The sequence below is a fragment of the Hetaerina americana genome, unplaced genomic scaffold (genome assembly GCF_022747635.1).
Source record: "Hetaerina americana unplaced genomic scaffold, ioHetAmer1.1.p SCAF_1, whole genome shotgun sequence".
NCBI classification, from domain to species: Eukaryota; Metazoa; Arthropoda; class Insecta; order Odonata; family Calopterygidae; genus Hetaerina; species Hetaerina americana.
In genome coordinates this window covers 28,338,951-28,362,848 of record NW_027286069.1, presented here as the reverse complement: position 1 = coordinate 28,362,848, position 23,898 = coordinate 28,338,951, and the positions used below count along the sequence as shown (strand labels likewise).

The window sequence follows — 23,898 nt, the reverse complement described above, 5'->3', positions numbered from 1 at the left end:
TCATTAAATATTTTGAAATGTGCATTGTTATATTTTCTTTTAATACATACCAAATAGTGCAGAAAAAAATAATTAATGAATAAATACTTATAAATTTAGGGTTGCATTTAGGACTATGAATCAGAATGAATTTAATAGCTGAATTCGTGTTTACATATTTGAATATTTGCATTCAGTTATCATGTTGCTTTGATATGTCCTCGAACAGGATTGTGTGTGCATGTAAAAAACTTAGATTTATGTAATTAGAGGAATATTATATTCCAATGAAAAAATAAATACCTTATATTTTGCAACATGGAGCCACTTTTCCAATGCTGGCTCAAACCATTCATGGTAATTGTTTACTGCTAGTGCTCTCCTCTCCTGTGGTGCAAGATAATCCCGAAACCTTATAATAAATAATAAAATTTGGCAATTTACATTGTGTTGCTTTTGGGTCATGATAATTTTACAATTAACATAAATGAAATATAGGACCAAAGGAAAAAAAACTTTTTCACTAAAAGAGGATACTTATTTACTTTATAATAATGTATATTTTTATACACATACATATTTTTAATTATAGAGCTCTACAATTCTGAGCAATAATCAAAATCCTGTCCGGATGTTCTTAGATGCTTTCAAAAAGATAACCCACTGGATATCTGGTAGCCAAATTAATAAACAGGCAAAATATATTCTTACAACCTTAATATTGCATTAAAATTCTTAATATAATAATTTTAAAATACTTTTAGTAAATGGGTGGAGAAAGGCAAATTTGTATATACTGAGGATAATATTTTGTTGGTATTCCATCATTTAAGTTAGGTTTTGGATGGACTGAACAATGATACATTTATTTGCCTCTTCTAATGAGATAAAACCTGATATTTAGTAAATACAGTGAATCCTTCTTCAATTCTACATACTTCCTTCCTCCCTTCATTCTGCCCAACATGCCTACCCCTTTCCCACTTGCCTAACATTTCCCTCTATCACAGTTTTCAACATCCCATTGCAATCAAAATGCTCTGCACCCATCTTTCCTGCGTCCTTCAGATTTCTTCCAACAATTTCCTCTCCTCCTCCACCATGCCTTGTACTTCTTCCTTGTTTTCCTTTCCCTCCATTTTACTTTTTCCATCCTTCTCCGCCTCACATATCAAAAGCCTTTAATCTATGCCGACCATCTTGATCCAATGACCATGTTTTCATACGATAAAAAACTACACTCCGTATTTAAGTTAAATGTATCATTTCTTATCACCTTTATTGTCCCTGTCCTCTGTCCCAGTCCCTGTCATGAATTTTCTCCACCTTGTGAAAGCTTCTTTGCCTAATGCAATTCTTCTTCTTATGTCCCCACTACTTTTAACCATTTTAGTCCAGGACAAGTAAACTTCTCTACCTGCTGCTGTTATTTTTGCCATCCTATTTCAACAATTGAGAGGTATTATTAATAATATATATATATATGTACAAACAAGCACACACACATACATATACATACATACATTGTGTATGTATGTGTGTGTGTATATACATATATATATGTATATACACATACATACATATATGTATGTGTATATTTTATATATTTTCCCAATTCACTCTATCAAATGCTTTTCCTAAATCTACGAAACAGGCAAATACGTCCTGATTGTATTCTATATTTCTCTCGATTAGTGATCTCATTACTTCAATGGCATCACGCGTACCTCTCCCCTTCCTAAACCCAAACTGATCACCCTCTAAGTAATCATTTACCCTACTCTGTATCCTTTTGTTGATGATCCTGAGAACAACTTTAGCTGGGTGGGATGTCAAACTTATTGTCCTGTAGCCTTCACATGATGTAGCCTTTATCTTTTTTGGAATAGGAACTAACACTGATCTCATAAAGTCTTCCGGCCAGATTCCTTCCTCCCACATTTTCCTAAGCCTTTTAGTAGTTCCACAGGAATGTTATCCACCCCTATGGCCTTATTTAGTTGCATCTCCCTTAATGACCTTTCTATCTCATCATCGAGTATGCCTGGACCTACTAAGCTATCTTCCTCTACGCCATGTTCCTCTTCTATGTCTAACTTTGTTGGTCTAAGTTCTTTACTATACAGTTCTATATATTCCTTCCATCTCTCTTGGATCTTTTCCGTGTCAACTATTATCTTATCCACCTTATCTCTAATTGTTAGCATGGAGCTTCCTTTCTTACTTCCCAATAAAGATTTAACTTTGCTGTACAGCGCACCAATTTCACCCTTCCTCTGCAAACTTTCCATATCCTTGCACTGATTTTTCCACCATATTTCTTTTGTTTTACTTGCTGCCCACCTCAATTTATTGTTTAACTGTTTGTACTTAATTTTGCCTAACTCTGTGTTTACATTCTTCTGTTTTCTCCTCTCATCCATCTTTGTAATCATCTCATCCGTGATCCATGGTTTCCTAGTCCTTTTCACAGTAAGGGTTCCAATAGTGTCTTTTGCTGCTTTCGATAACCTTTTCTTAATACTTTCTCATTTTTATTCGATAGTACTTAGCTCTTTACCGTCCTCCATGGTTTTTTCTACAGCCTGTTGGTACTCCTTCCTTTTCAATCTATTTAATGCTTCTACATTCCATTTTCTAACCTGCCGCCCCTGCCTTATCTTTTTGAAACGTACACTACATTTCATAACAACTAAATTGTGGTCTGAGTCCGCATCCGCTCCCGGGAAGCTGTGGGAATTTATCACACTGTTCCTAAACCTGTGTCTAACCAGGATATAATCTAGCTGATACCTTTCTGAGTCACCTGGCATTTTCCATGTATACCTGCGTCTTTTGTGGTGTCTAAACCAAGTGTTGGTGATGACTAACCACTGTCACCTGCAGAACTCAACTGCTTCTCCCCCGATCATTCCTCATGCCTAAACTGTAGTCCCCCACCTCACCACCATCTCTTCCTTCGCCTACTGTTGCATTCCAATCCCCCATTACTATCAAATGTTTCCCTGCGGGAACACACGCGATTATGTCCTCCAACTGATTGAATATCCTATCGACTTCTTCCTCCGTATGGTTGCTCGACGGCATGTATACTTCAATAATAACCGAGTTTGTCAGTTCTGCTTTTATCTCTACGAGTAATATTCTATCCGTTACCTGTTCTACGTTGACTACGCTTCTTCATACCTCTTTATTTAATACTATGGCAACCCCTCATTGGCTCTCGTCCCTGCTGCTGTATATTATTCTACAATTATCACTCCAGTAATCCCCGCTATCCTTCCATGTCATCTCGCACAGACCTAAAATATCTATTTTCCCCTTTCCATCTCTCGCTTGATATTCTCCAATTTCCCTGCCCTCATCATTGTCCTAATATTCCACGTTCCTATTCTAACTAATTTGGTCTTCTTCTCCTGCATCTTCTGTCCTACTGCTTCTGGTTTTCTCTTGCAAGGGTTTCGTGGGATGATGACCATGGAAGCCTTGCCTCCCTCACTGCTGGGCACAACACACGGCCGATTGGGCCGAGCCCCGTAGTGGCCAGGACTCATATTCTCTGTAGTGAGCATCATATTTATCTTGGGAATGATAATTGAGGTGGTTTCCCATTGCCTTCCTCTATAGTGTTTTTAACGTGACACCATCACTCAATGGCCGCCCCACTGGGGTCAGACGCCTTTTCAGCTGCCTCACTGAGGAACAGACGCTGCATGGACTACTTTTCATCTGGCTCCTGACCTTCAACCTATCTGGCATGGGTGACCCTACCAGGAGCAATTATTATTACTCCCGCCAGAACAGCTGTAGGGGTCATCGGAACGCACAAGCCCTTCCACCATGTCAAGGTTGTAGTCTGGGGAGGGATGTATATGTATATATGTATGTATATATATATATATATATATATATATATATATATATATATATATATATATATATATATATGTATATATATATGTATATATATATATGTATACATATTATATATATAATAATAATTATTATTATTACCAGTATACAAGATAACAAAGGATATTTCTGTTTTACACAATTTTTTAAATTGCCAATTAAATGCTTTGAATGAATACATACAGAGGACTGTTGGCTCAGACTGATTAGATGGCTGTGAATATAAAATGCTTATATGTATCAAATATCAGTTTTTCTGCCGTGAGTATTCCCTTCTCCCATGAGCTTAAGAGACACTCAAAATTAATGATTACCAATTGGAGACTTTGTTTTTTGAAGTCAGTCTTAGAGTTTATACTCTTTTGTAATGAAGTTAAAATGAAAAACACATCAAGAATGAATCACAAAATGGATGAGCATTGATGACAAAAAAGTAAAAGTGCTAGACAATCTAGCTTGTGGAAAATCCTGAGCTTCTACTGACATGTTCATAGGAATGAATGAATCCATCATAAGACTGATTAAAACATGAGAGACACCATTTGGACAAGTCCTAAGTGTGATAGAGGGCAGTTCTGAAAGTTTCAAAAATTCCACAAGATAGTAACATTGAAAAAAACCGGGAAGGGATTTAACTATTGAACTGAACTCCAAACTCAAAATAGATCTTTGTTGAGCACATTGGTAATCTATGAACAAGTCATTTAAATATAGTTAAATGGGATATTGAAAGATTTTAATCTTCAACAACACCATAGCCATCCCATGACAGCTGAAATAATGAGAGAGCATTTTATGCTTAAAATAACATATTGATGAACAAATTTGCCAAGTACAAAAAGACTCAATGCAACATTTTCAGGGTGTGAAAATAATTCGCCTTGACAGGGAGTTCAACCCTCCCTCAATGTCTGGCAGAGTGCTTTAGCCAATTAAGCTATAAAGGCGTCCTATTAAACTTTGAAATTTTGTTTTGCCGGCTGGACATCGAGGGATCCACGTTTTAATCCCGGTCAAGGTGAATGATTTTTACACTCTGACATTGTTGCATTGAAATGCATCTCAGAAGATGAGTCCATTAAATGTCATTGTTGTGGCATATCCTGAAGTTTCTTAGAATTTACACAAAGACTCTCTTGCTACAACTTTGATCATTATTGCAATACTTGCAATTCATTATTGCCTAAACAAAAATATTCCTAAGCCAATAGTATATCAAGGATGACAAAATATACTTTTTTATTAATTGTTTCTGAAAATTAACACTTAGTATCCAGCAAACAGCCTTAAAAATTCAATTCTCAGGGAATTTTAGTGATTGAGTGAGTTCATTTAGTCGCAAAGTTTCAGCACAGTTGGTGTCTGTCATATCCTTAATATTTTTAAATGTGGTTATTAGCAAATAAATGAACAGTAACTATCAAAGATTGTACCTTAATAGTATATTAGTGTAATTAGCAGTACTTAATAGTATATTGAGTGAAATCATTCTGCAAATTGATAAAATATATATCCCAGTGGAACATGAAACTGAATACCTGACTGCCAATAGAGTTGGTAAGGGAAGTAATATTGAGCAGTAATAAATATTATTTATAGCTTGAATTACTACCGAGACCAAATGAATAAAATGTTAATTTTAAGAGAGTATTTTTCAGTGTCTCACTTACAGGACAAACTCTTGCATTGCCATGTGGAGCTCAAATATTGGCGTGCCAATATCGAAGGATGAAAACTGGAACAATGGAGCAGATATGGTTGGTATGTTACTGCCTTGGATGGCCATCTGTTGATCTTCCTGGATATCCATCCCAGCACGCATTTGTGCACAAACTTCTGCAACTTTTGATCCTATGTCAGCATGAATCTACAAAATATTTATAAATACTTCATTTTAGAAATTAATGCAAAATATTTAATTTCAAAATCATAATGAAGATTAATAACTATTTCAAATTCATCGCTTAGGGAAACATAGTCATTCACATTTTAAACTGAATATTTTCTACAGTAAAGAGACAAAAATTCAGAACTATGTCAACATAGTGCTCTTCAGGCTTCTGGCTATCAATCAAACGATAGAACTAAATTTCACTGAATATTTATACAGCCTCAAAGCACATCCCATTCTCCCTAGCAGGTATAATACCTAATTATACTACAAATTCTTTCACTTCTAGCAAAACATGCATTATACATGCAAGGTTAATGAAAATAGCTCTAAAATACCTATGTACCTGAAATAATCTTAAAATATAAAACAAGCAATTAAATAATCCACAATGCGAAAGAAGTGTTTTGACCACCTGGTTTATCTTTATGAATAATGTGTACAATTAGACCAATAAAATTCAAAATTTCCAAACAAAATACTGAGTACCTATACCTGAGTTTCCATTATTATGTTTTTGAAATACTTATGCTAAATTATTTTTTCAAAAGCATTTGTAGGCAAAGCAAACTTAAGGGTAGTTTATTCCTATAAAGAAATTTCTCTTTAGTGAATGATGGAAATGGAAGGAACTTAGGGAAAAGAAATTTTTCTAGAATTTTGTACAGTTGAAAAGAGCGATTCCATCATCATCCACATAATTATATTGAATTTGAATGGAACTTTAAATCGTATTAATGTTACTTTTTAGACTTCCCATTATCCCTAAGTAGTAGCACCTAACATGTGAATTCCACTTCATTATCATGTTTAGTGTTCAACCCTCTCTTACTTATCTTATTTGAAAATTAAATGCAAAAAAGCAAAGAACTATCCACAAATCAGCAAGTCAAAGTCCTGAAGTAGGTATTTGCTTGATAGAATTCAACTCACACAAATCTGGATCCAGCCTTAGAAAATTAAAACTCACTTTTTAAGGATACCTATATTATAATGCAAGTTATTAAAAAACAAAAACCATATACTATGAAAACATAATGAACCCAAAGGTTGGTTTGGTATGTGATGTTAGAGTTCACTCAGTACTAAGCCAAAAGGCATGTGATATTCAAAAATCAGGGTCTGGGATCCAGTTCCTTTTCCTGTGCCAGCTATAGTTTCCTAGGGAGATCTGGTTCCAGAAAAATCACACAACTTGGCTGAGGTTGCCCAGGAATTGAATCCGGGTCCTCTGTTCAGTAATCCAATACTCTACCCTTGGACTATTGCACCCCCTGTCTATCAGTTATTATTTTCAATACAAACTGTGGTATATTAAATGAATGAAGTCCTTGAAAGTAATTCTATATTTGTCAATGCAAATGCATGATAAACATGATGATGAGGAATGGCTGCATATATGATCATTAATTTTAATGTTTACATGCTGAGACAACTAAAAAGGTTATTGCTAAATGAAGTAAATTCTTTGTGGAAACAAAAAATGCGTGGATATCATATTTGGATAGATGCAGGACATGGACTGGTCGTAAAAATAGTGAGCAACATCTTTTGTCCTTTTTCAGTAACTGATAATGTCAAGGTCAACAATTACACATTCATATTATGTATAGAGTTCAAAATGGTATTCTTGGCATTTCATACTGTCATGTGATATTTTGCTGTAGGATCAAAAGAGTGAAAAACATATTATGGAATCTGAATAGTTTAATATCTTATGTTTTAATAATAATCATAATATATTAGGTCTGTGGGTTGGTACAGACATAAGTCAACTGAATGAGGAATTAACAGCACAATACATACATGTAAGTGTAGATTAACAGCACAATATATGAGTATACTTGCAAATTTGCAATTGAATTACACAATATACATGCACTTGTAATTACATAACTTATTACAGAGTAAGAGACTCTGGACAATCATCTATGAAACAGGAAATTAGTAGGTGGGTATCAGTAAGTGTGAGATATTCTATCATTGAATTTCAATATCTTATGGATTGGCTCTTTTTGTGTGTACAGAAATTATTGTCCACTATTAGAAATTAGCTCCACCCGTAGGATTTGGGGGTGTGCTCATAACAGTGACAGCTCACTCAATATTGTCATGGATATGCTATATCTTATGCACAGGATGGTGGATACTTCCTCTTAATCATCAATGTATTTTGTAACATTCCATATAAATCTCATGAAGAAGTTACACCATGGCCAATGTGAAGCCATCTTCAGTGGCCCAATTGATACTATGGTTATGAAACAGTTGGGTTAATCCTTGATTGCCATTTTTTTCATGGCAGGAGCTTATCTTAGTGACATTTCTATTGTTGCTCTCATACAGTGATTTGTGAAGATGGTGAAAATTGAGATTCGAGAATTGATTAAATATTTTGCAAAGAAAGGAATGAAAGCAAAGGAAAATACTTGCTGACTTTCAGAACAATCTGGGAGACTCAGCTCCTTCATATTCAGGTATTGCCAAGGGGACAAACGAGTTTAAGTTTGGTTGAGACAGCTTAGATGATGTTCCACGTTGTGGTTGGCCAAAATGTTCCACTACCCCAGAAATTATTGCAAAAGTGCATAAAATGGTCTCGGAGGATCGCCGACTGAAAGTGCGAGAAATTGCTGAAGCTGTATGGATGTCAACTATATGGGCATATCACATTTTAACTGTGGATTGGGTACAAGAAAATTATCTGCCAGATGGGATCTCTTGACGCACCATCACAAATGCATCAGGATGGAAATTTTCTAACAATGTTTGACCTATTTTAAGGGAAACCAACAAGTTTTTCTGCACTAGTTCGTGACCACTGATGAAACTTGGGGCCCACTACTCCACCCCAGACACAGAACAGCAGTCAAAGCAGTGGAAACATGTTGATTCACCACCACCAAAGAAAGCAAAGGCAATGCGGTCGTCCAGAAAGGTGATGGCTCCAGTTTTCTGGTATGCGAAAGGTATTCTGCTGATAGATTATCTTCCCACCGGTCAAACAATCACTGGACAATACAATGCTAATATCCTGCAACAATTACAGCAAAATATACACAAAAAAAGGCCAGGTTTGGCCAGGAAGAAAGTCATCTTTCATCAAGAAATTCACGCCCACATCCAAGTGTCGTAGACATGGCAAAAATGCGTGAAGTAAGATACGAATTGTTGCCACACCTTCCTTATTTGCCTGATTAGCCTCCATCAGATTTCCATCTCTTCCCAAAGCTCAAAATGTTCCTTGGTGGACAGAGATTCTTTTCAAACAAAGAACTAACAGCCAAAGTAGATTGGTGTTTTGTTGGCCAGAAAGAATCTAATTTTTGAGAGGGGATCAAGAAATGAACATCACTGGACCAAGTGCATTAGTGTACAGGGAGAATACATTGAAAAAAAAAGTTTCATAGAGGTTAGTCGTTTATTTTTATTCTATCTAAATATTAATATTTTATGTCAATGCAAGTTGATATGAAAGGATACTGGAGGTTACTGGGGTGATAGTTTTAGAGTAATATGTATTGGTGGAGATGAGAGCCAGCCAGGGATTGCGATAATGTTGAATAAAAAAGTAAGAAGCACAATCAACATGGAGCAAGCCATGGATAGAATAATTCTAGTAGATAGTGATTTGATATGGAACTTTGATATGGATCATGATTGGAGGCTTTTGAAATATGGTTATGGAGAGAGATGAAGAAGGTCAAGTGGACAGAAAGGAAAACAAATGAGGAGGTGCTGGGTATGATTGAGGAGGAGAAGGGCCAATTGGGAGAAAGCATGAGGAGACAGTAAAAATGGAAGAAAAGCATATTGATCGGCAGTGGGCTATTGATGGCTGTGATAGAGGGGATAGTTTAGTTAGTTAGACAAACAAGGAAGGGGCAGAGATAGGATAGGATTGTTTAATAGAATGAAGGGAGGAAGGGAGTATAAGAGATGAAGAGGGACTTTTTTTTTAGGAGTGACAAGAAAAATATTTAGTAGTTGTGTCCATCCTAATCCTGCATTAACCGGTAGATTACCTACAATAATATTTATATTTTCCTCTGAAAAAGTGTTACCTCAAAATACTTTTTGGTCTGATCTAAGAATTTTTTGTTAATTCTAACCTGAAATGTCATAGTGAGTCTAATACAATGACACATCTTTGGGCTAGGAAATGCAATATATCTTTTCTCTGTAAAGGAGTGATAATAGAAAATATCTTAATCATACTTATTGTAATGACTTGGTTGATTTTACATTGAAAATACACAAACCTGCTGTGAGTCAAAAATTGGCCTTGATAAATTGTTCAAAGCCCTCGACAAGTCCTAAGAGGTCAAGATAAAATGGTCTGGAGGTCAGGATAAAATGTGTAATATATAATGAGATAAGATAAAAAGAAGAAAGGAAATTGACAAGGAAAAGGGAAGGAAAGGAGAAGGAAGTACAAAGATTAGATAGTGGAGGCATCGGGTAGGATGAAGAAAAATACAAAACAGGAAATATATTGAGACAATCAAGCAAATGAAAGCAATGGAGGCTGTGGAGTGGCTTAATCATCAAGAGGCAAAATTAAGTGTACTTCATCTTAGTTGGCCCCTGCATTGGCATAAAATAGGTTTTTCATTCTTCAAATAAATTGGAAAAGTTTCTCATTCCCAAAGATGTTTGAAAATGATAGTGGTTGAGTATATGAGTATTTTTTCGAATAATTTGGAATTTTTATTTTGAAATGGCTATTTCTAATAAATATTCAATTGGCATGTGTTATTATTAAATATACAAGATTCATTTGAAAAACCTGTGCACAAATGAAAATTGCTCCATTTGTTAGGATAAACCATTTTTATTATTCAACAGTCTTATTTTAGGGTTATAAATTTTGTTCTATGCTGCTCCAGTTTGTTGATCTCTTCCACATAGTATGATTGTTCCCACTCTGCAAAATTAGCATTTGCTTTCATTATTACCTCCTCATTTGATTAAAATCTCCTTCCAGCCAGCCATTTCTATGTATTGAAGAGAAGGTCTAAGGGAGCCAAATCTGCAGAATTGATCAATATGGTTTGATCAGTATGGTAGGCACCCCTTGCTGACTCTATTTCCCTCCACTGTGTGTATATATTACTCTATTTACAGTCTTTGCTGTTGGTTACACTATCTAATTATCTCTCCAGTAATCCCCTCTATCCTTCCATCACACCTTACTTAGCCCTAAAACATCTATTTTCCTCTCTCTATCTCACACTTTATTGTTCTAATTTCTCTGTCCTTATCATTGTCCTAACAATCCAAGTCACTATTCGAACTAATTTTAGTTGTCTTTTGTGCTGCTTCTATTGCTTTTGCTTTGCAAATATTTCATGAGATTATGACCACAGAAGCCATTTGGGTAGGTAAACAAATGACACCTTGAGATGTAAAAATATACACAATTGGATTAATATTTTTGTTAAATACACACCATACCTTTACTTCTTTGACTGTATCTTAAGAAGAAGAATATTGAGTGAATATAGCCAATTACAAATAATAAAAACGAATTGTCTCAATCAAGAAAAATCTGCCTAAATAAAGAGTTCCTGGTGTTGGTTTGCTTTCATACAAGGTGTGTTCAAAAAAAGACCGGACTGATTTTATTCTGCGCAAACCGTTCAACGGATCGAAACTAGACACAGTGCACCATCTAGCGACATATTTGATGACTAAAATGAGAGGTGTAACGTTTGTTTATGTCGATTCGTTATGCAGCAGCAGTGGTACGTGTATTAGTCTGTTCGTCACCGCGTGCAATGGCAGCAATGACGGTGCTAGAGAAACAGCGTGTGTGCGTGAAATTTTGTTTCAAACTTGGGAAAGGTGCTACGGAGACATTTGGAATGATTCAGCAAGTCTTTGTTGATGAAGCTATGAGTCAAAGACAGTGGCACAGTCGTTTTAAATCGGACAGAACCTCGACAGATGAAGATTCACGAACGGGGAGGCCTTCCACTTTGACAGACCCCTAACCATGCCAAATTGGTGAACGATTTGGTGCGGGAAAATCGCCGTTTAACTGTTAGGGAGATAGCCGATGAAGTGAACAATACTTTTGGACTCTGTCAGATAATTTTGGCAGACATTTTGGGCATGACGAGCCTCGCATCAAAATTCGTCCCGTGGGTGCTGACTGATGAACAGAGACAAAAACGTGAGGAAATTTCTGAGGAACTCCTGGATCGAGCCAATGCCGACCCAGAGTTTATTAAAACCATCGTAACCGGTGGCAGAACCTGGGTTTACGGTTATGATGTTGAGACAAAGGCTCAGTCTTCTCAGTGGAAAGATCCTCATTCTACGCGACCAATGTAATTGTATTGTTCATTTATTGTATAAATAAAATTGTATTTAATTGCTATTTTAAGCTAACGTGTATTATTTTGCCTAGTGTACGATAAAAAAATCTTGCATGACTCTGTAAACTGAAGTGTTATCATAAAATAATATATATATTTCTTATAATAATTTTTTCTCTAATTGTACTAAATTTGGGTTCTACATTACTTCTGTAATTTAATGCTACTGTGTCATCTTGTGTGATATTTATTTTTCTTATGTTGTGAAATTGATGTTAATTATATCAATACACTAAAGGGGGATTAAGTGAGAGCAGGAACCCCCTCAAGATATCATACTATTAAATTGTATGCAATTTTTTTTGTATTTGCTTCTGCAATAAAAAAAGGAAAGGTGTGATTGAGGAAACTCCTTCACCACCTTTCCTTATTATTAGTATTAAAAGCCACCCTACTCTCCATATGTGGCTCCGTCAGACTATTTTTTGTTTCCAAAGTTAAGATCAACCTTGAAAGGGCACCGATTCGAATCTATTGCAGACATTGAAACTAATTGTACGGCGGACCTAAGAGGATCCCTAAGGCGGCTTACCAGGCAGTGGTCGATAGCTGGAAGATATGTTGGCAAAGGTGCGTCATCAGCCAAGGCATGTACTTTGAGGGTGACAAGTTTGATTAAGCTGTATAAGTTGAAATAAACAAGTTATAAAATCAGTCCTGTCTTTTTTTGATCACACCTTCTATTTACAGACTACTTTGTAGAGGGCTTTCCCACTCTTATACTTTCTCAATGTTACTCTTATTATTGTAGAGGAGGATAATAAATTAGTTACTATGGTTGCAAACAATATATCACAATGTTCCTATGGTTTCTACAGAGTAAAGGCTGTCAAAACTTAATAACACTGGTTTGTCGACAAAAACTCTGTGAAACTATGACAATAGGGGCACAGATGCTCTAGTGTATTATACAATGTTGAGGAAGCTGTCAGGAAAACATGCAGAAAGCCTTGGAAGGAGTACATGGTAAGCAAGTCTGGAGCTGAGTACTTCACATCCTACAGCAAAAGAAACTTGATATTTATATTGAGTTATTTAATGAAAAATATTAATAACTTATGTTATATTTTCTTGGATCTCAATGAGACATAATGCCTTGTATATATAATAACCCCTTCATCTTTTTTTTGAAAGCCTTTCATTGGCAATACTTTTGGGAACGTGAACTTTGTGGGCCTTGAGATCCTAAAGAAGTGTCATGCATCTCTGATTTGGCTGGATTATGCCCCAACTGATGGTAAATATCACTAACATTTTATATTACTGATTACTTAGGACCTTAAATGTAGTAAGGTGAAAATGTGTTGACTCTTCCGTAATTCAAGTTTTGTGCATTATTTTCTGTGCTTCTTAGTGCTGCATGTAATGTAAAATCTAAATTGGTAAAAGGCTTCTAATTTTAGAACGCAGTGCAACATTTTGAATTTTACTACAAAGGTTTCTGCACAAACTATAGCTATTTAAAATGATAATGAGCTATGTTTCTATATGCCTTTTGATAAAACGTGCCAATGTGCAAACTATGTTAATAATAGTCGATTAAAAGATATAGCAGGGTTGCCACAAAAAAACTAGTATCTATTAAATTATTTTGTACCAATACTTAAGAATAATAAAAATTAATGTAAAATAAGGTTTTGCATGAAAGATGCATGATTCCTCATATTAGCAAATAAGGATTAAAAAGTAACTAGAGTAGAACTGATGTGACTAATACTCAATCTTTGATTAGAATACAAATTGAAGATACAAATCAGCGATTGAATAAAACAGATTTTCTTATCAAGGTCACAGTAGTCCTTAGTTATCTTGCTCAAAATAAATGCCAACTCAGCCCATTACCACATTTATTATTCACCTAAGTATTATCAAAGAAGCCTTTTAGAAGGTCCTCAAAATTGACCAAGTACATTTACGTCCTAATATTGAATCCAGATAAGTAAGTTCAGTCTTCTCCTAGTTTTAAGGAATCATGCTACACCGAAAATCAGTGAGCTATTTATCAGAGAATATGGATAATCTATTATTAATGATAAAATATTTTTGATTGGAAATCTCCTTTCCATGTAGTTTTCACCATCACATCATTGATAATAATGGGTTTTCATCCTGTGCAACTTAGGTAAATATTGCATAAAAACCTGTGGCAACATGCTCCCTTTCAAGAATGGTCTGAAGGTCAAGGTTGGTATATCATTAGAAAGGACTAAGGGAGTGGCAACCCTTAAAATGTGAATAAAAGTAGGTACGTAAAATATCAAGAAGCCTTTGTGCATAAGAGGAGCAAATCATGACTATGGTGCTTGAACGTGCTTCAATTCCAGTTGCAAAAACCAGCAAGGGTGATTGGTGGTATTTGTGAAGAATTATTATTTTGAATGAATGATACAATCTGGTTTTCTACCTCAATTTTTGTCATCACTTTAGAAACGTCCTCTGCCAACTGAAGAGAGCATAAGATTAGAAGAAATTGAGTCCTTTATCCAAAATTAAAAATAATAATCACCTTAAAACAACATATTTAAATTAATTTTAGATATGACAATTTAAAGCTTTCAAATAGGAACATTTTACTAAATATCAGATGAACATGTGAAATAGGTATGGTAGCAATGCTGTAGACATCAAATAACGAGTATCATATACAATATTATATACAGAAATTAATGTTAAATTACATTTAAAAATCCCTTTTAATTTTAATAAAAAAGAGATGAATGAGTACCTTTAAGCACACATTTAAACATTTGTGAAATAATGCAGCTGAATTTCAGATGACACTATTTATAAAGTAGAGCAATAATTAAAATAATTCTATTGTACTTTATAAGAAGCATAATGATTCTAATTGGAGCACCGAGTTTAAACTCTCTATGGGGAAACTAATGGCATACATTGTTAGTGGTATTGCAAAATATTTTGAAGGAATTGCCACATACTTTGATAATTCTGACACCCATAGTCAACTCCATAATAGTCCGGCATGATGAAAACGGTGGTTCAACTATTCATGATAGGTTGAGTCTATTTCAAATTAAAAGTCATCTGTTAATTAAAAGGAAGTTTTCATAGTTGCATTATTGACTCTACCTTATTTTTCACATATTTATACTTAAATAACTTCTCATGCAAATGAAACTGATTCTAAAAAAATTAAAATCAGTTACATAAATTATCAAGACGATTAGCCATTCAAAATTAAATATTTTTATGATATACATCTTTTTGCTATTCAATCGATACAAAATATTCAAAATTACCCTGGACACTAAAAATTTAATCGGCATTTATATACCTCTATTCCTGATTCAACACATTTCAGATAACCAGATCAACACACATATATTTCCTGGATTAATGTCAATATAAAATTAAAAAATTGAAAGTTACTTACCAACTTATCTAACTGTTTATACACCACGCTAAAATAAGGTATGCCATTTGTACTGTGGAAGAAAAATATTTTGTGTTATGTCTATGATCAATTCATCTGAGTAATTGAAATAATAGCACCTTTAATAATTTTTAAAAATTAATGATATTTAAAAATGTTTTATTTGTTGAGTTTAATGCATTTGAATCCATACTCAATAAAGAAGATGGCTCAGTAGTGTAACACACATCACCAATTTGAAACTGGAGAATAGTTCAAGTAAAAAAGACAATTCATTTGAAAATACAATTAGAACTCATCGAGGGCAGTTTGGCCTACCTTTCAAACATTGATGCATAATAATCACTTCCTTTTTGTAAATCAACGAGCATGTAGGTGATCAAATTTACTAAACCTTCTAAAGGTGCAGTGGATGATTGGGTTCTGTTTCTAATTTCTTCATACCTGCAAGAAAATTTCAAAATGAAAATTAATACTTCATCTCTTTACAAATTAATTGATACTTGGTACAGCCAAGGATAGACCAGACACAGTTGGCGATACAGCTAATGTGAGAGGGCTGAGGGAGCAAAAGATGACTTTCTTCCTGGCCAAACCTGGCCTTTATTTGTGTATATTTTTCTGCAGTTGTTGCAGGATATTAGCATTGTATTATCCAGTGATTGTTTGACAGGTGGGAAGATAATCTATCAGCAGAATCCCTTTTGCATACCAGAAAACTGGAGCCATCACCTTTCTGGACGACCGCATTGCCTTTGCTTTCTTTGGTGGTGGTGAATCAACATGTTTCCACTGCTTTGACTGCTGTTCTGTGTCTGGGGTGAAGTAGTGGGCCCAAGTTTCATCAGTGACCACAAACTAGTGCAGTAAACCTTGTTGGTTTCTCTTAAAAAAGGTCAAACATTGTTAGAAAATTTCCATTCTGATGCATTTGTGATGGTGCGTCAAGAGATCCCATTTGGCAGATAATTTTATTGTACCCAATCCACAGTTAAAATGTGATATGCCCATATAGTTGACATCCATACAGCTTCAGCAATTTCTTGCACTTTCAGTTGGCAAACCTCCGTGACCATTTTATGCACTTTTGCAATTAATTTCTGGGGTAGTGGAACATTTTGGCTGACCACAATGAGGAACATCATTTATGTTGTCCTGACTAAACTTAAACTCGTTTGTCCTCTTGGCAATACCTGAATATGAAGGAGCTGAGTCCCCAGGATTGTTCTGAAAGTCAGCAAGTATTTTCCTTTGCTTTCATACCTTTCTTTGGGAAATATTTAATCACTTCTCAAATCTCAATTTTCTCCATCTTCACATATCACTACAGGGGAACTACAACAGAGATGCTACTACACCACAGATCTCTTCCCAGAGCATTATGTGTTTACTCATACAGGAGTTCCTATTACTACGTGGGAAACTCGTTGTGTACCGCTGAGATCTGGCAGTGATTCTGAGAACCTTTCTTACTACCCTCGTATAAAGTGACTTCTGCAGGAGAGAGGAGTGGTGGGAATGGAAAAGATCAAATGGAAAATTAGAGGAGAGGTGGATGTACTATTAGTGTCAATGAGGTTTGGAAGGAATATGGAAGAGAATTCCATGAATTGCAGTTATCATTGCGATGGTTTCCTGTTTATTAATTTTTCATCTCAAGCATTTGTGCCCAATGTAAAATGGTGACATTAAAGAGATGCTGTAGTCATCCTTAACACATTCCAAGACATCTACCTACCTGAAACAAGCTTGTTTAGCATTTGAATGAATGAAATTATGTTTCAAGTAGCATTACACTGAGTTAGTCTATCAACACCATATCAAGATGAAGCTCATCAGGCAAAAGAGCATTCCTGTGTTGAATTAAATATTTTTAAACTTCCTTAAAATTGAGCTTTTAAAATCATTTTCGAGAAATTAACTGATGCTAGCCTGTAGCAAATATCTGTGGCTGTTAGTCTATTAAGTTTGCAAAACAATTATATTTGTTTTTTGACAGCCAAAAAAATCTTGGGTGTTGAAATAATAGCACCTTATCACTTTTATTTTTTATTCATTATTCTACATACAGTTTGACAAGAATGAATATGACTAGCTTGACATGGCACCTTTTGAGTTCGAGAGCAGGAGGGAATGCCTTTTTTCAAAAGAGTTCCAAACAAAGACATTTTGCGGAACAAATAAAATCTCAATTATTCAAACTGATTTTATGTGAAATAAATAAACGAACCCTATGGATAGGTAGGCCATTAAAAAGTATATGGACCAAAATGCTTGTAATAGTAACATTAATTTCTAGTATGTGAACTTAAGTCAATTCTATGATAGAAGCACACTGAAGAACCACTAGCACATTCAAAATTTTATTAAACGTCAATAGATATTATTTCCTTTGTATTTTCTGTTGGACATTTTAATAGCACATATTTGTTACACAGTTGCACAGTTAAATTATATTTAAGTTAATATTTCATAAAGTTGGGTAAACTTATTTATCATTATCCCCACCACTTGTGGAGATAATGTTAATTTTTAATGAGGTGGTTTTCCTCCAGTCAGGTAAGAGCACCTTAATTTAATTAATTATTAGTTTTAGTAAAGTTAAATTTAATTCCTAAAAATTGCTATTTTGATAGGTATGATCTTCTGACATTAAACCCCCAATGTTTAGGTCGTTTTATTATCTATTTTGCCTTGCCTTGATTTGTCAGATAAACTTTACCAGAATAAGACATCTTTAAATCCTTATCATGCAGCATTAAATAGATAATAAAACAACCTAAACATTGGGGGTTTAATGTTGGAAGAGCATACCTATCAAAATAGCAATTTTTAGGAATTATACTTAACTTCACTAAAACTAAAAATTCAACTAAATTAAAAACCTCTTTTCATTTTAATATTAAGAAAATCTGAAATTATCATATGTCACATTCTGCAGTCTTTCTTCTTTCCTAGATCTTAGAATGTTTTTAATTGTTCAGAGTGAAGAACTACACATTGAACTGAAAATTTAAAGCAACAATAAATGAAACGATGCAAAATATATACCAATTGGTGGGCAAACTTTCTTTTGGATAGAATACCATGAACTTTTATGCCAATAAGGCCTAGTTGTTTCACCAAGAGCCCCGCATCCATCCATTGTACCTCCTGTTGTAGGTACCACCCATATTGATTTTATTGACCAATTTTGCAATGAAATATCCATGCAAAAGATTAATATTGTCTTATGACCTATCATAAGTTCTCCATTGCAAACGTTACCAATTTTCAAATTTCTTGTTAAAAATTATAATCATAAAATAATAATCACTGAAATATGTCAATTATGAGCTTCCGATAAGATTTAAAGTTTCGGGAATATTGGAATCCGTACTCACGCTTCGGTAAAGCTAGCTTAAGATTGGACGAGGGGGGAGAAGGGATCTGGGAAATGATACATTCAATTGTTCCCGGCTCAACCGGGAAATTTTATGATGGACACATCATATTTAGAAATTTAATTCAAATGATACATTGTTTCACTTGGAGGGGGGAGAGGGAGTGCAAAGGTGTAGAGGAGGTCTACTATATATTTTGCGAGAAAGGAAAGGAAAATATTAATACGGACGATGAGCTTGGATTTGAAAATCTCATTAGGTTATTGGACTATTGTTTTTCGTAAATTCTACTTTGTTTATAATAAATCGATTGAAATAGTTCATTTTGATCCTATATCAGTTGGCATGATGACATGAATTTTACAAGGAATTATGAAAACCAAATTTCATAATTTATAAGATTTTAATGCATTGATATTTTACGTGTGTTATGTGGGCTTTTCAGACTCCCTTCTCAGGTGTATTATTTTCTTGTACTAGTAAGGAAAAAAAATCAAGAGTAGGTCGATGACGATCTCGTATGTTTAAACCCCGATAACTTATTTCAACAAGTCTCCTCGTCTCACCCCGAAAGCAGACCGCTAAGTTCCCATTCTTCCGAAGTTCACAATGCTCCATCCGAATTTTCGATTCGGATTTTGATTGCAAAGCGAATTCAGAATGAAATTCGCGTCGCAGCTCAAATATTGGTCAAAACATCGAAAATTACATAAAAATACGTTTTCCGGACTACTCTGAAAGGTTGTGATTTTTCATTTATCATTTACCATATTTCCCGGCCCATAAAACGCTCCGGCGCATCCTGATTTTTCAGATGAGAATTTACGAAAAATACTGGCATAAGATGTAAATGATCAACTTATTTTGAAGTTAATACTAAATTCGGATAAATTTAATTTTTCAATTGAAAAATTGGCAGCTACATGTATATCAAAGTTTATTCATCGCAGAATCCCAGAAATTCGTCGTCACTGGGCTAAAACGCCTTTCAGTTGCCTTGTTTGCGTGTTCTGAAGTGTACTTCACGAATTAAAGTTTGAATGCAATATTACACGAAAATCTTCTCTCTTCAGATCCTATGAGGTTATCATCATTTTTACTTTCCATGCGGCACTTAGTTTCTGTTATTATTTTGATATCACAAAAATTTGCATTAAAAACAACCATTTACTATGCCATTACGAAATTCTCATGCCATTTCAGTTTCAATGCCTGTAGACTCAGAGTTTATCGGGAGAGATACAATATAGGAATATATTAATATAGAGGTGACATTCCCGGCAGTCCAACGCGTATTAAGCTTCGCGGTAGCACCACATGTTGGAAATAATTAAACGCTCTTGTGTATATATTTACGATTTATTTGGCAATTTTTTTAGGAAGTACTTTCAAAGAAATATTAAAACACTGTTGCTTACTACTGACTCAAACATTGATATTAGTGACATTTGTAATAAAAGCAACCATTTTCTAGAAATCATGCGGGAAAAAATACGCAATAGTGAGTATTTTTCCGGCGATTCGGCTTGCGCTTATAGGTCGAAACCCGTGCATCCCAGGTCCATAAAGCGGAGGCTGGTTTTAGAGCACATTTTGAAGTAAAAAAAGTGCGTTTTTTGGGCCAGGAAATACGGTAATTATTACAAGAGGTGGGTATTGAAGAAAAAACTACATCTTTGGCAAAAATCTTGGGGCAAACGAAGAAAGCCAGACCCTTTTCTAATTTAAAGAGCCCCTGGCTCACAAACCACAATATAGGCCGTCACAGACCTTTATGATTCATTAGCTTATCGCTTATTTTTTAAATTTGTTTTATGCCAAAGGATATGCGTTTGAGAACCTTGGTGCTACGATCCTCAACTAACACTACCTGGAGCGAGGAGCGATCTCGAAAACCATGGCGGAATTTTATATTTATCCATGAAAAGATTCTCAAAATAATTTGCTCAAACCACAATGGGAAGTAGAGAACCTCAAAAAATTCCATCTTTCTCAAGTGCAAGAAAATAGGAAAATACTCTTGCCCATTGTAAAAATACACTTTTGTTGATAGGCAAAATATAACTTTGAAAGGGATGGACCACCATTGACGAACTATTTAAGAGGACTGATTCATTTTTGAGTGGAAGCTGGGAAAAAGTGTAAAACTTCAATTAAAAACTTCCAAGACTATAGCAACGTAAATCAGCAAAACTATAAAAAACGAACCGATTGACGGATGCCGGATGAATATGTTATAAACATTTTGAAATGGGTCGGTTTTTAGATATTTATTATATTGTCAACGCATCTCCGAATTTTTTCCGGCCAAGCTCAAGTGAGTGCTGCCCTCCAATGTATACTTTCCTTCGATTTCTCTCCGTTCAAGAAAAGAATTTTGACTCCTCTTGATGGGTTTGGAGAATGAAGAAGAGCTCGAGTCAGGCATTCAAAGTTGATGGCGAATAAGATAAAAGGTTTTACTCACGCCCAAGAACAAAGAACTGGAAGTGGAAAGGGACAAATCGTTCTTAAATAAATGAACGTAAATGTGAAAAATGTAGCCATTGGTATTAATAGTGCGCTGTTATGCGTGGCGAAGATGGTATAGTCAAAGGTATACCAAAGAAGTCCGACAATGCTGTTATGATGCCTTGCTTATCTCACAAATGGAATAACATTACCTGAAATTATTCTAAGGTAGCTCTGATTGAAAATTCTACGCGTAATGAAGAAAGGCACATTTTTTCAAAGTTTCGCGGCCGCAACGTTACACTTTCTTGGTTCATACCCTCAGGAAAAAATTGATACAGGGATGAATTACGAGACAGGATAGGCCCAGAGGCACGATGCTGTCCTTCAATGTACTACAAGTGTGCTAGATATTGTCGAGGATTTTACATAAATAAGCCAATGAAAAAAGGAAGGAAGCTTTGTGTATGCTTTGTGAAGCTGTGATTTCAGTTGTGGGTTACCTCCGCGACATCTTGTCACTTATATATACACTCCAGATTATTCTCCAAATAGAAAATCTTGGCCTGAAGAATCAACGGATGTAATACATTCATTGATTCCAGCTCTGAAAAGTCGAGGTGAGAAGTCGATGGGCATTGCAATGAAATATTTATGAACGTTAAGCAGATGATGGTCAAGTTGGACGTTGAACTAAAAAAAAACATGTGGACGTCAAATAAAACGAGAAAACTATAAGGTAGACAGTTCTGAAGATTATTACAGGGCCTCGATGCACATTTCTCTTCAAGAAGCAGCCATTTATGACCCTAAATGCGGTTTCGCCAGTATATTCTGGGTATATTCAAATCAACTAAGCTGCTTAAGAGCTTGAATCATGTACACTTCCGGGAACCTCTCAATTTCCTGAACAAAAAATTTGGAAATATAATAGGAGTGAGTAAAGGCATAAGGATTGCAAAGTTTGAAACTGAAGGTGAAATCGATCACTAGCAACACAAATGGAAACTACTGAAAAACACGGCCAAAAAAACTTTCATCGTCAGCTCTGGAGGATTTCAAATCCATGGATAAGGATAATCCATCTTCTCCAAATTTTATGCACTCTACTTGTGACGAATTCCTGTAATGAACGCTCTGTCACTGCATTACATGACATCAAAACTTGGCTGAGAGTGACGATACTTAAAATAGATTAACTGGCTTGGCCTTACTTCACCGCCATTAAGGAATAAAGTAAAACCCCGAGGCTGTGTTGGACAGATTAAAACAAAATGGGAAAGCGCAGATTTGGCTCGTAAAAGGAAGAGCCAATTTGAGTTGAATATGTTTCTAAGACATGAAGAATAAATTAAGTTATGCTCGTATGAAAAATAGGGAAATTTTGTTAATTTGAGCTCCTAATGATAAGTAAACCATGTCCAGCAATATTTTGAAAAATGCACAATATTTGAAGGAGATAATAAACGCTCTATGATTTAATGCAATATTAATCAACATTCGTCGCTCATTTTATGGTGTCCGTGAGTGATGAGTGATACTGAACTTACCACTCTACAGTTCCTTTCCTAAGCGATCCTATGACTTCTCCTCTTATTTCCTTGTTGAAAGGGCATACCTTCCAAAAGGCCTTCATGGAAGACATGAAGCCCAAACACCTGTAACAGAATGGAGTTATTTACCCGTTGACAAAAAAAATTAAAAGTAATTTTATTCAGAATATATTTCAGTAACCCCAAATTAGGTAATACATTTTGCAAACTTGCATTTTCGTGCATATAACAAAACTTTGGCTAATTTTAAATGTAAAAACTCATAGGAATAATCAAATCGAAATAGCATCAATGCTACTAACTGCAATTGTTAAAATTACTTCATTATAGAGAAGAGTTTACCTGAGTAGGGCATCCAATCGACAAAGAGCCAGCCGATCTCTTGGGTTGAAGATTTGTCTATGACGTCTAACTAGCTTCAGTCCAAAGTCAATAAAGGCATTAAAGGATTCGGCCAAGCATTCTTCCTGTGGATAGTAACTCAAGTTATTATCGTGTCAAAAATGTGTTTCCATCAAAATCCCATATATGAACATTGTAATAGGTGTAAGAGATGTACGTCTACTGAAACTGAGAATGAAAACAATAAATAACCAATATAATTACCTAATCTGCAATTATTTAAATGTAGATAATAAAAACATACGGAGCAGCATCAAAGTATCTTAAAATTTAGGTGGCACTCTAATATTTTATAATACTTGTACTGCAAAAAAAAGCTCATACAATTAGTTTTCTAAGAAATAGAAGGGATATATGAACGATGAAAGATAAATAAAATAACTCAATTTGTCATCGTTATTTGTAGAGTATATTTCTGAAATATTAATCGAATACTACACGTGGTGAACTGTGATATGAAGTTACCACGTCGAAAAAGTAAAAAATGTATAACAGCAGTCATTTCACACTTTTACGCTGGTTGGGTATAACAAAAGCGCATTTTACTCCC

General features: G+C 34.9%; 1 protein-coding gene across 1 annotated transcript in view; it reads right to left on the bottom strand.

Moving 5' to 3' along the window:
- The window catches only part of unc-13-4A (BAI1 associated protein 3), a 166,504-nt gene that overhangs the window by 12,288 nt on the left and 130,318 nt on the right, over nt 1–23,898 (bottom strand). Inside the window, exons 13-18 of the mRNA XM_071595945.1 lie at nt 23,289–23,413; nt 22,944–23,051; nt 15,878–16,003; nt 15,560–15,611; nt 5,562–5,758; nt 283–391 (exon numbers count right to left, since the gene is read on the bottom strand). Coding sequence (XP_071452046.1) covers nt 283–391; nt 5,562–5,758; nt 15,560–15,611; nt 15,878–16,003; nt 22,944–23,051; nt 23,289–23,413 — 717 coding nt within the window. The remainder of the gene's footprint in view (nt 1–282; nt 392–5,561; nt 5,759–15,559; nt 15,612–15,877; nt 16,004–22,943; nt 23,052–23,288; nt 23,414–23,898) is intronic.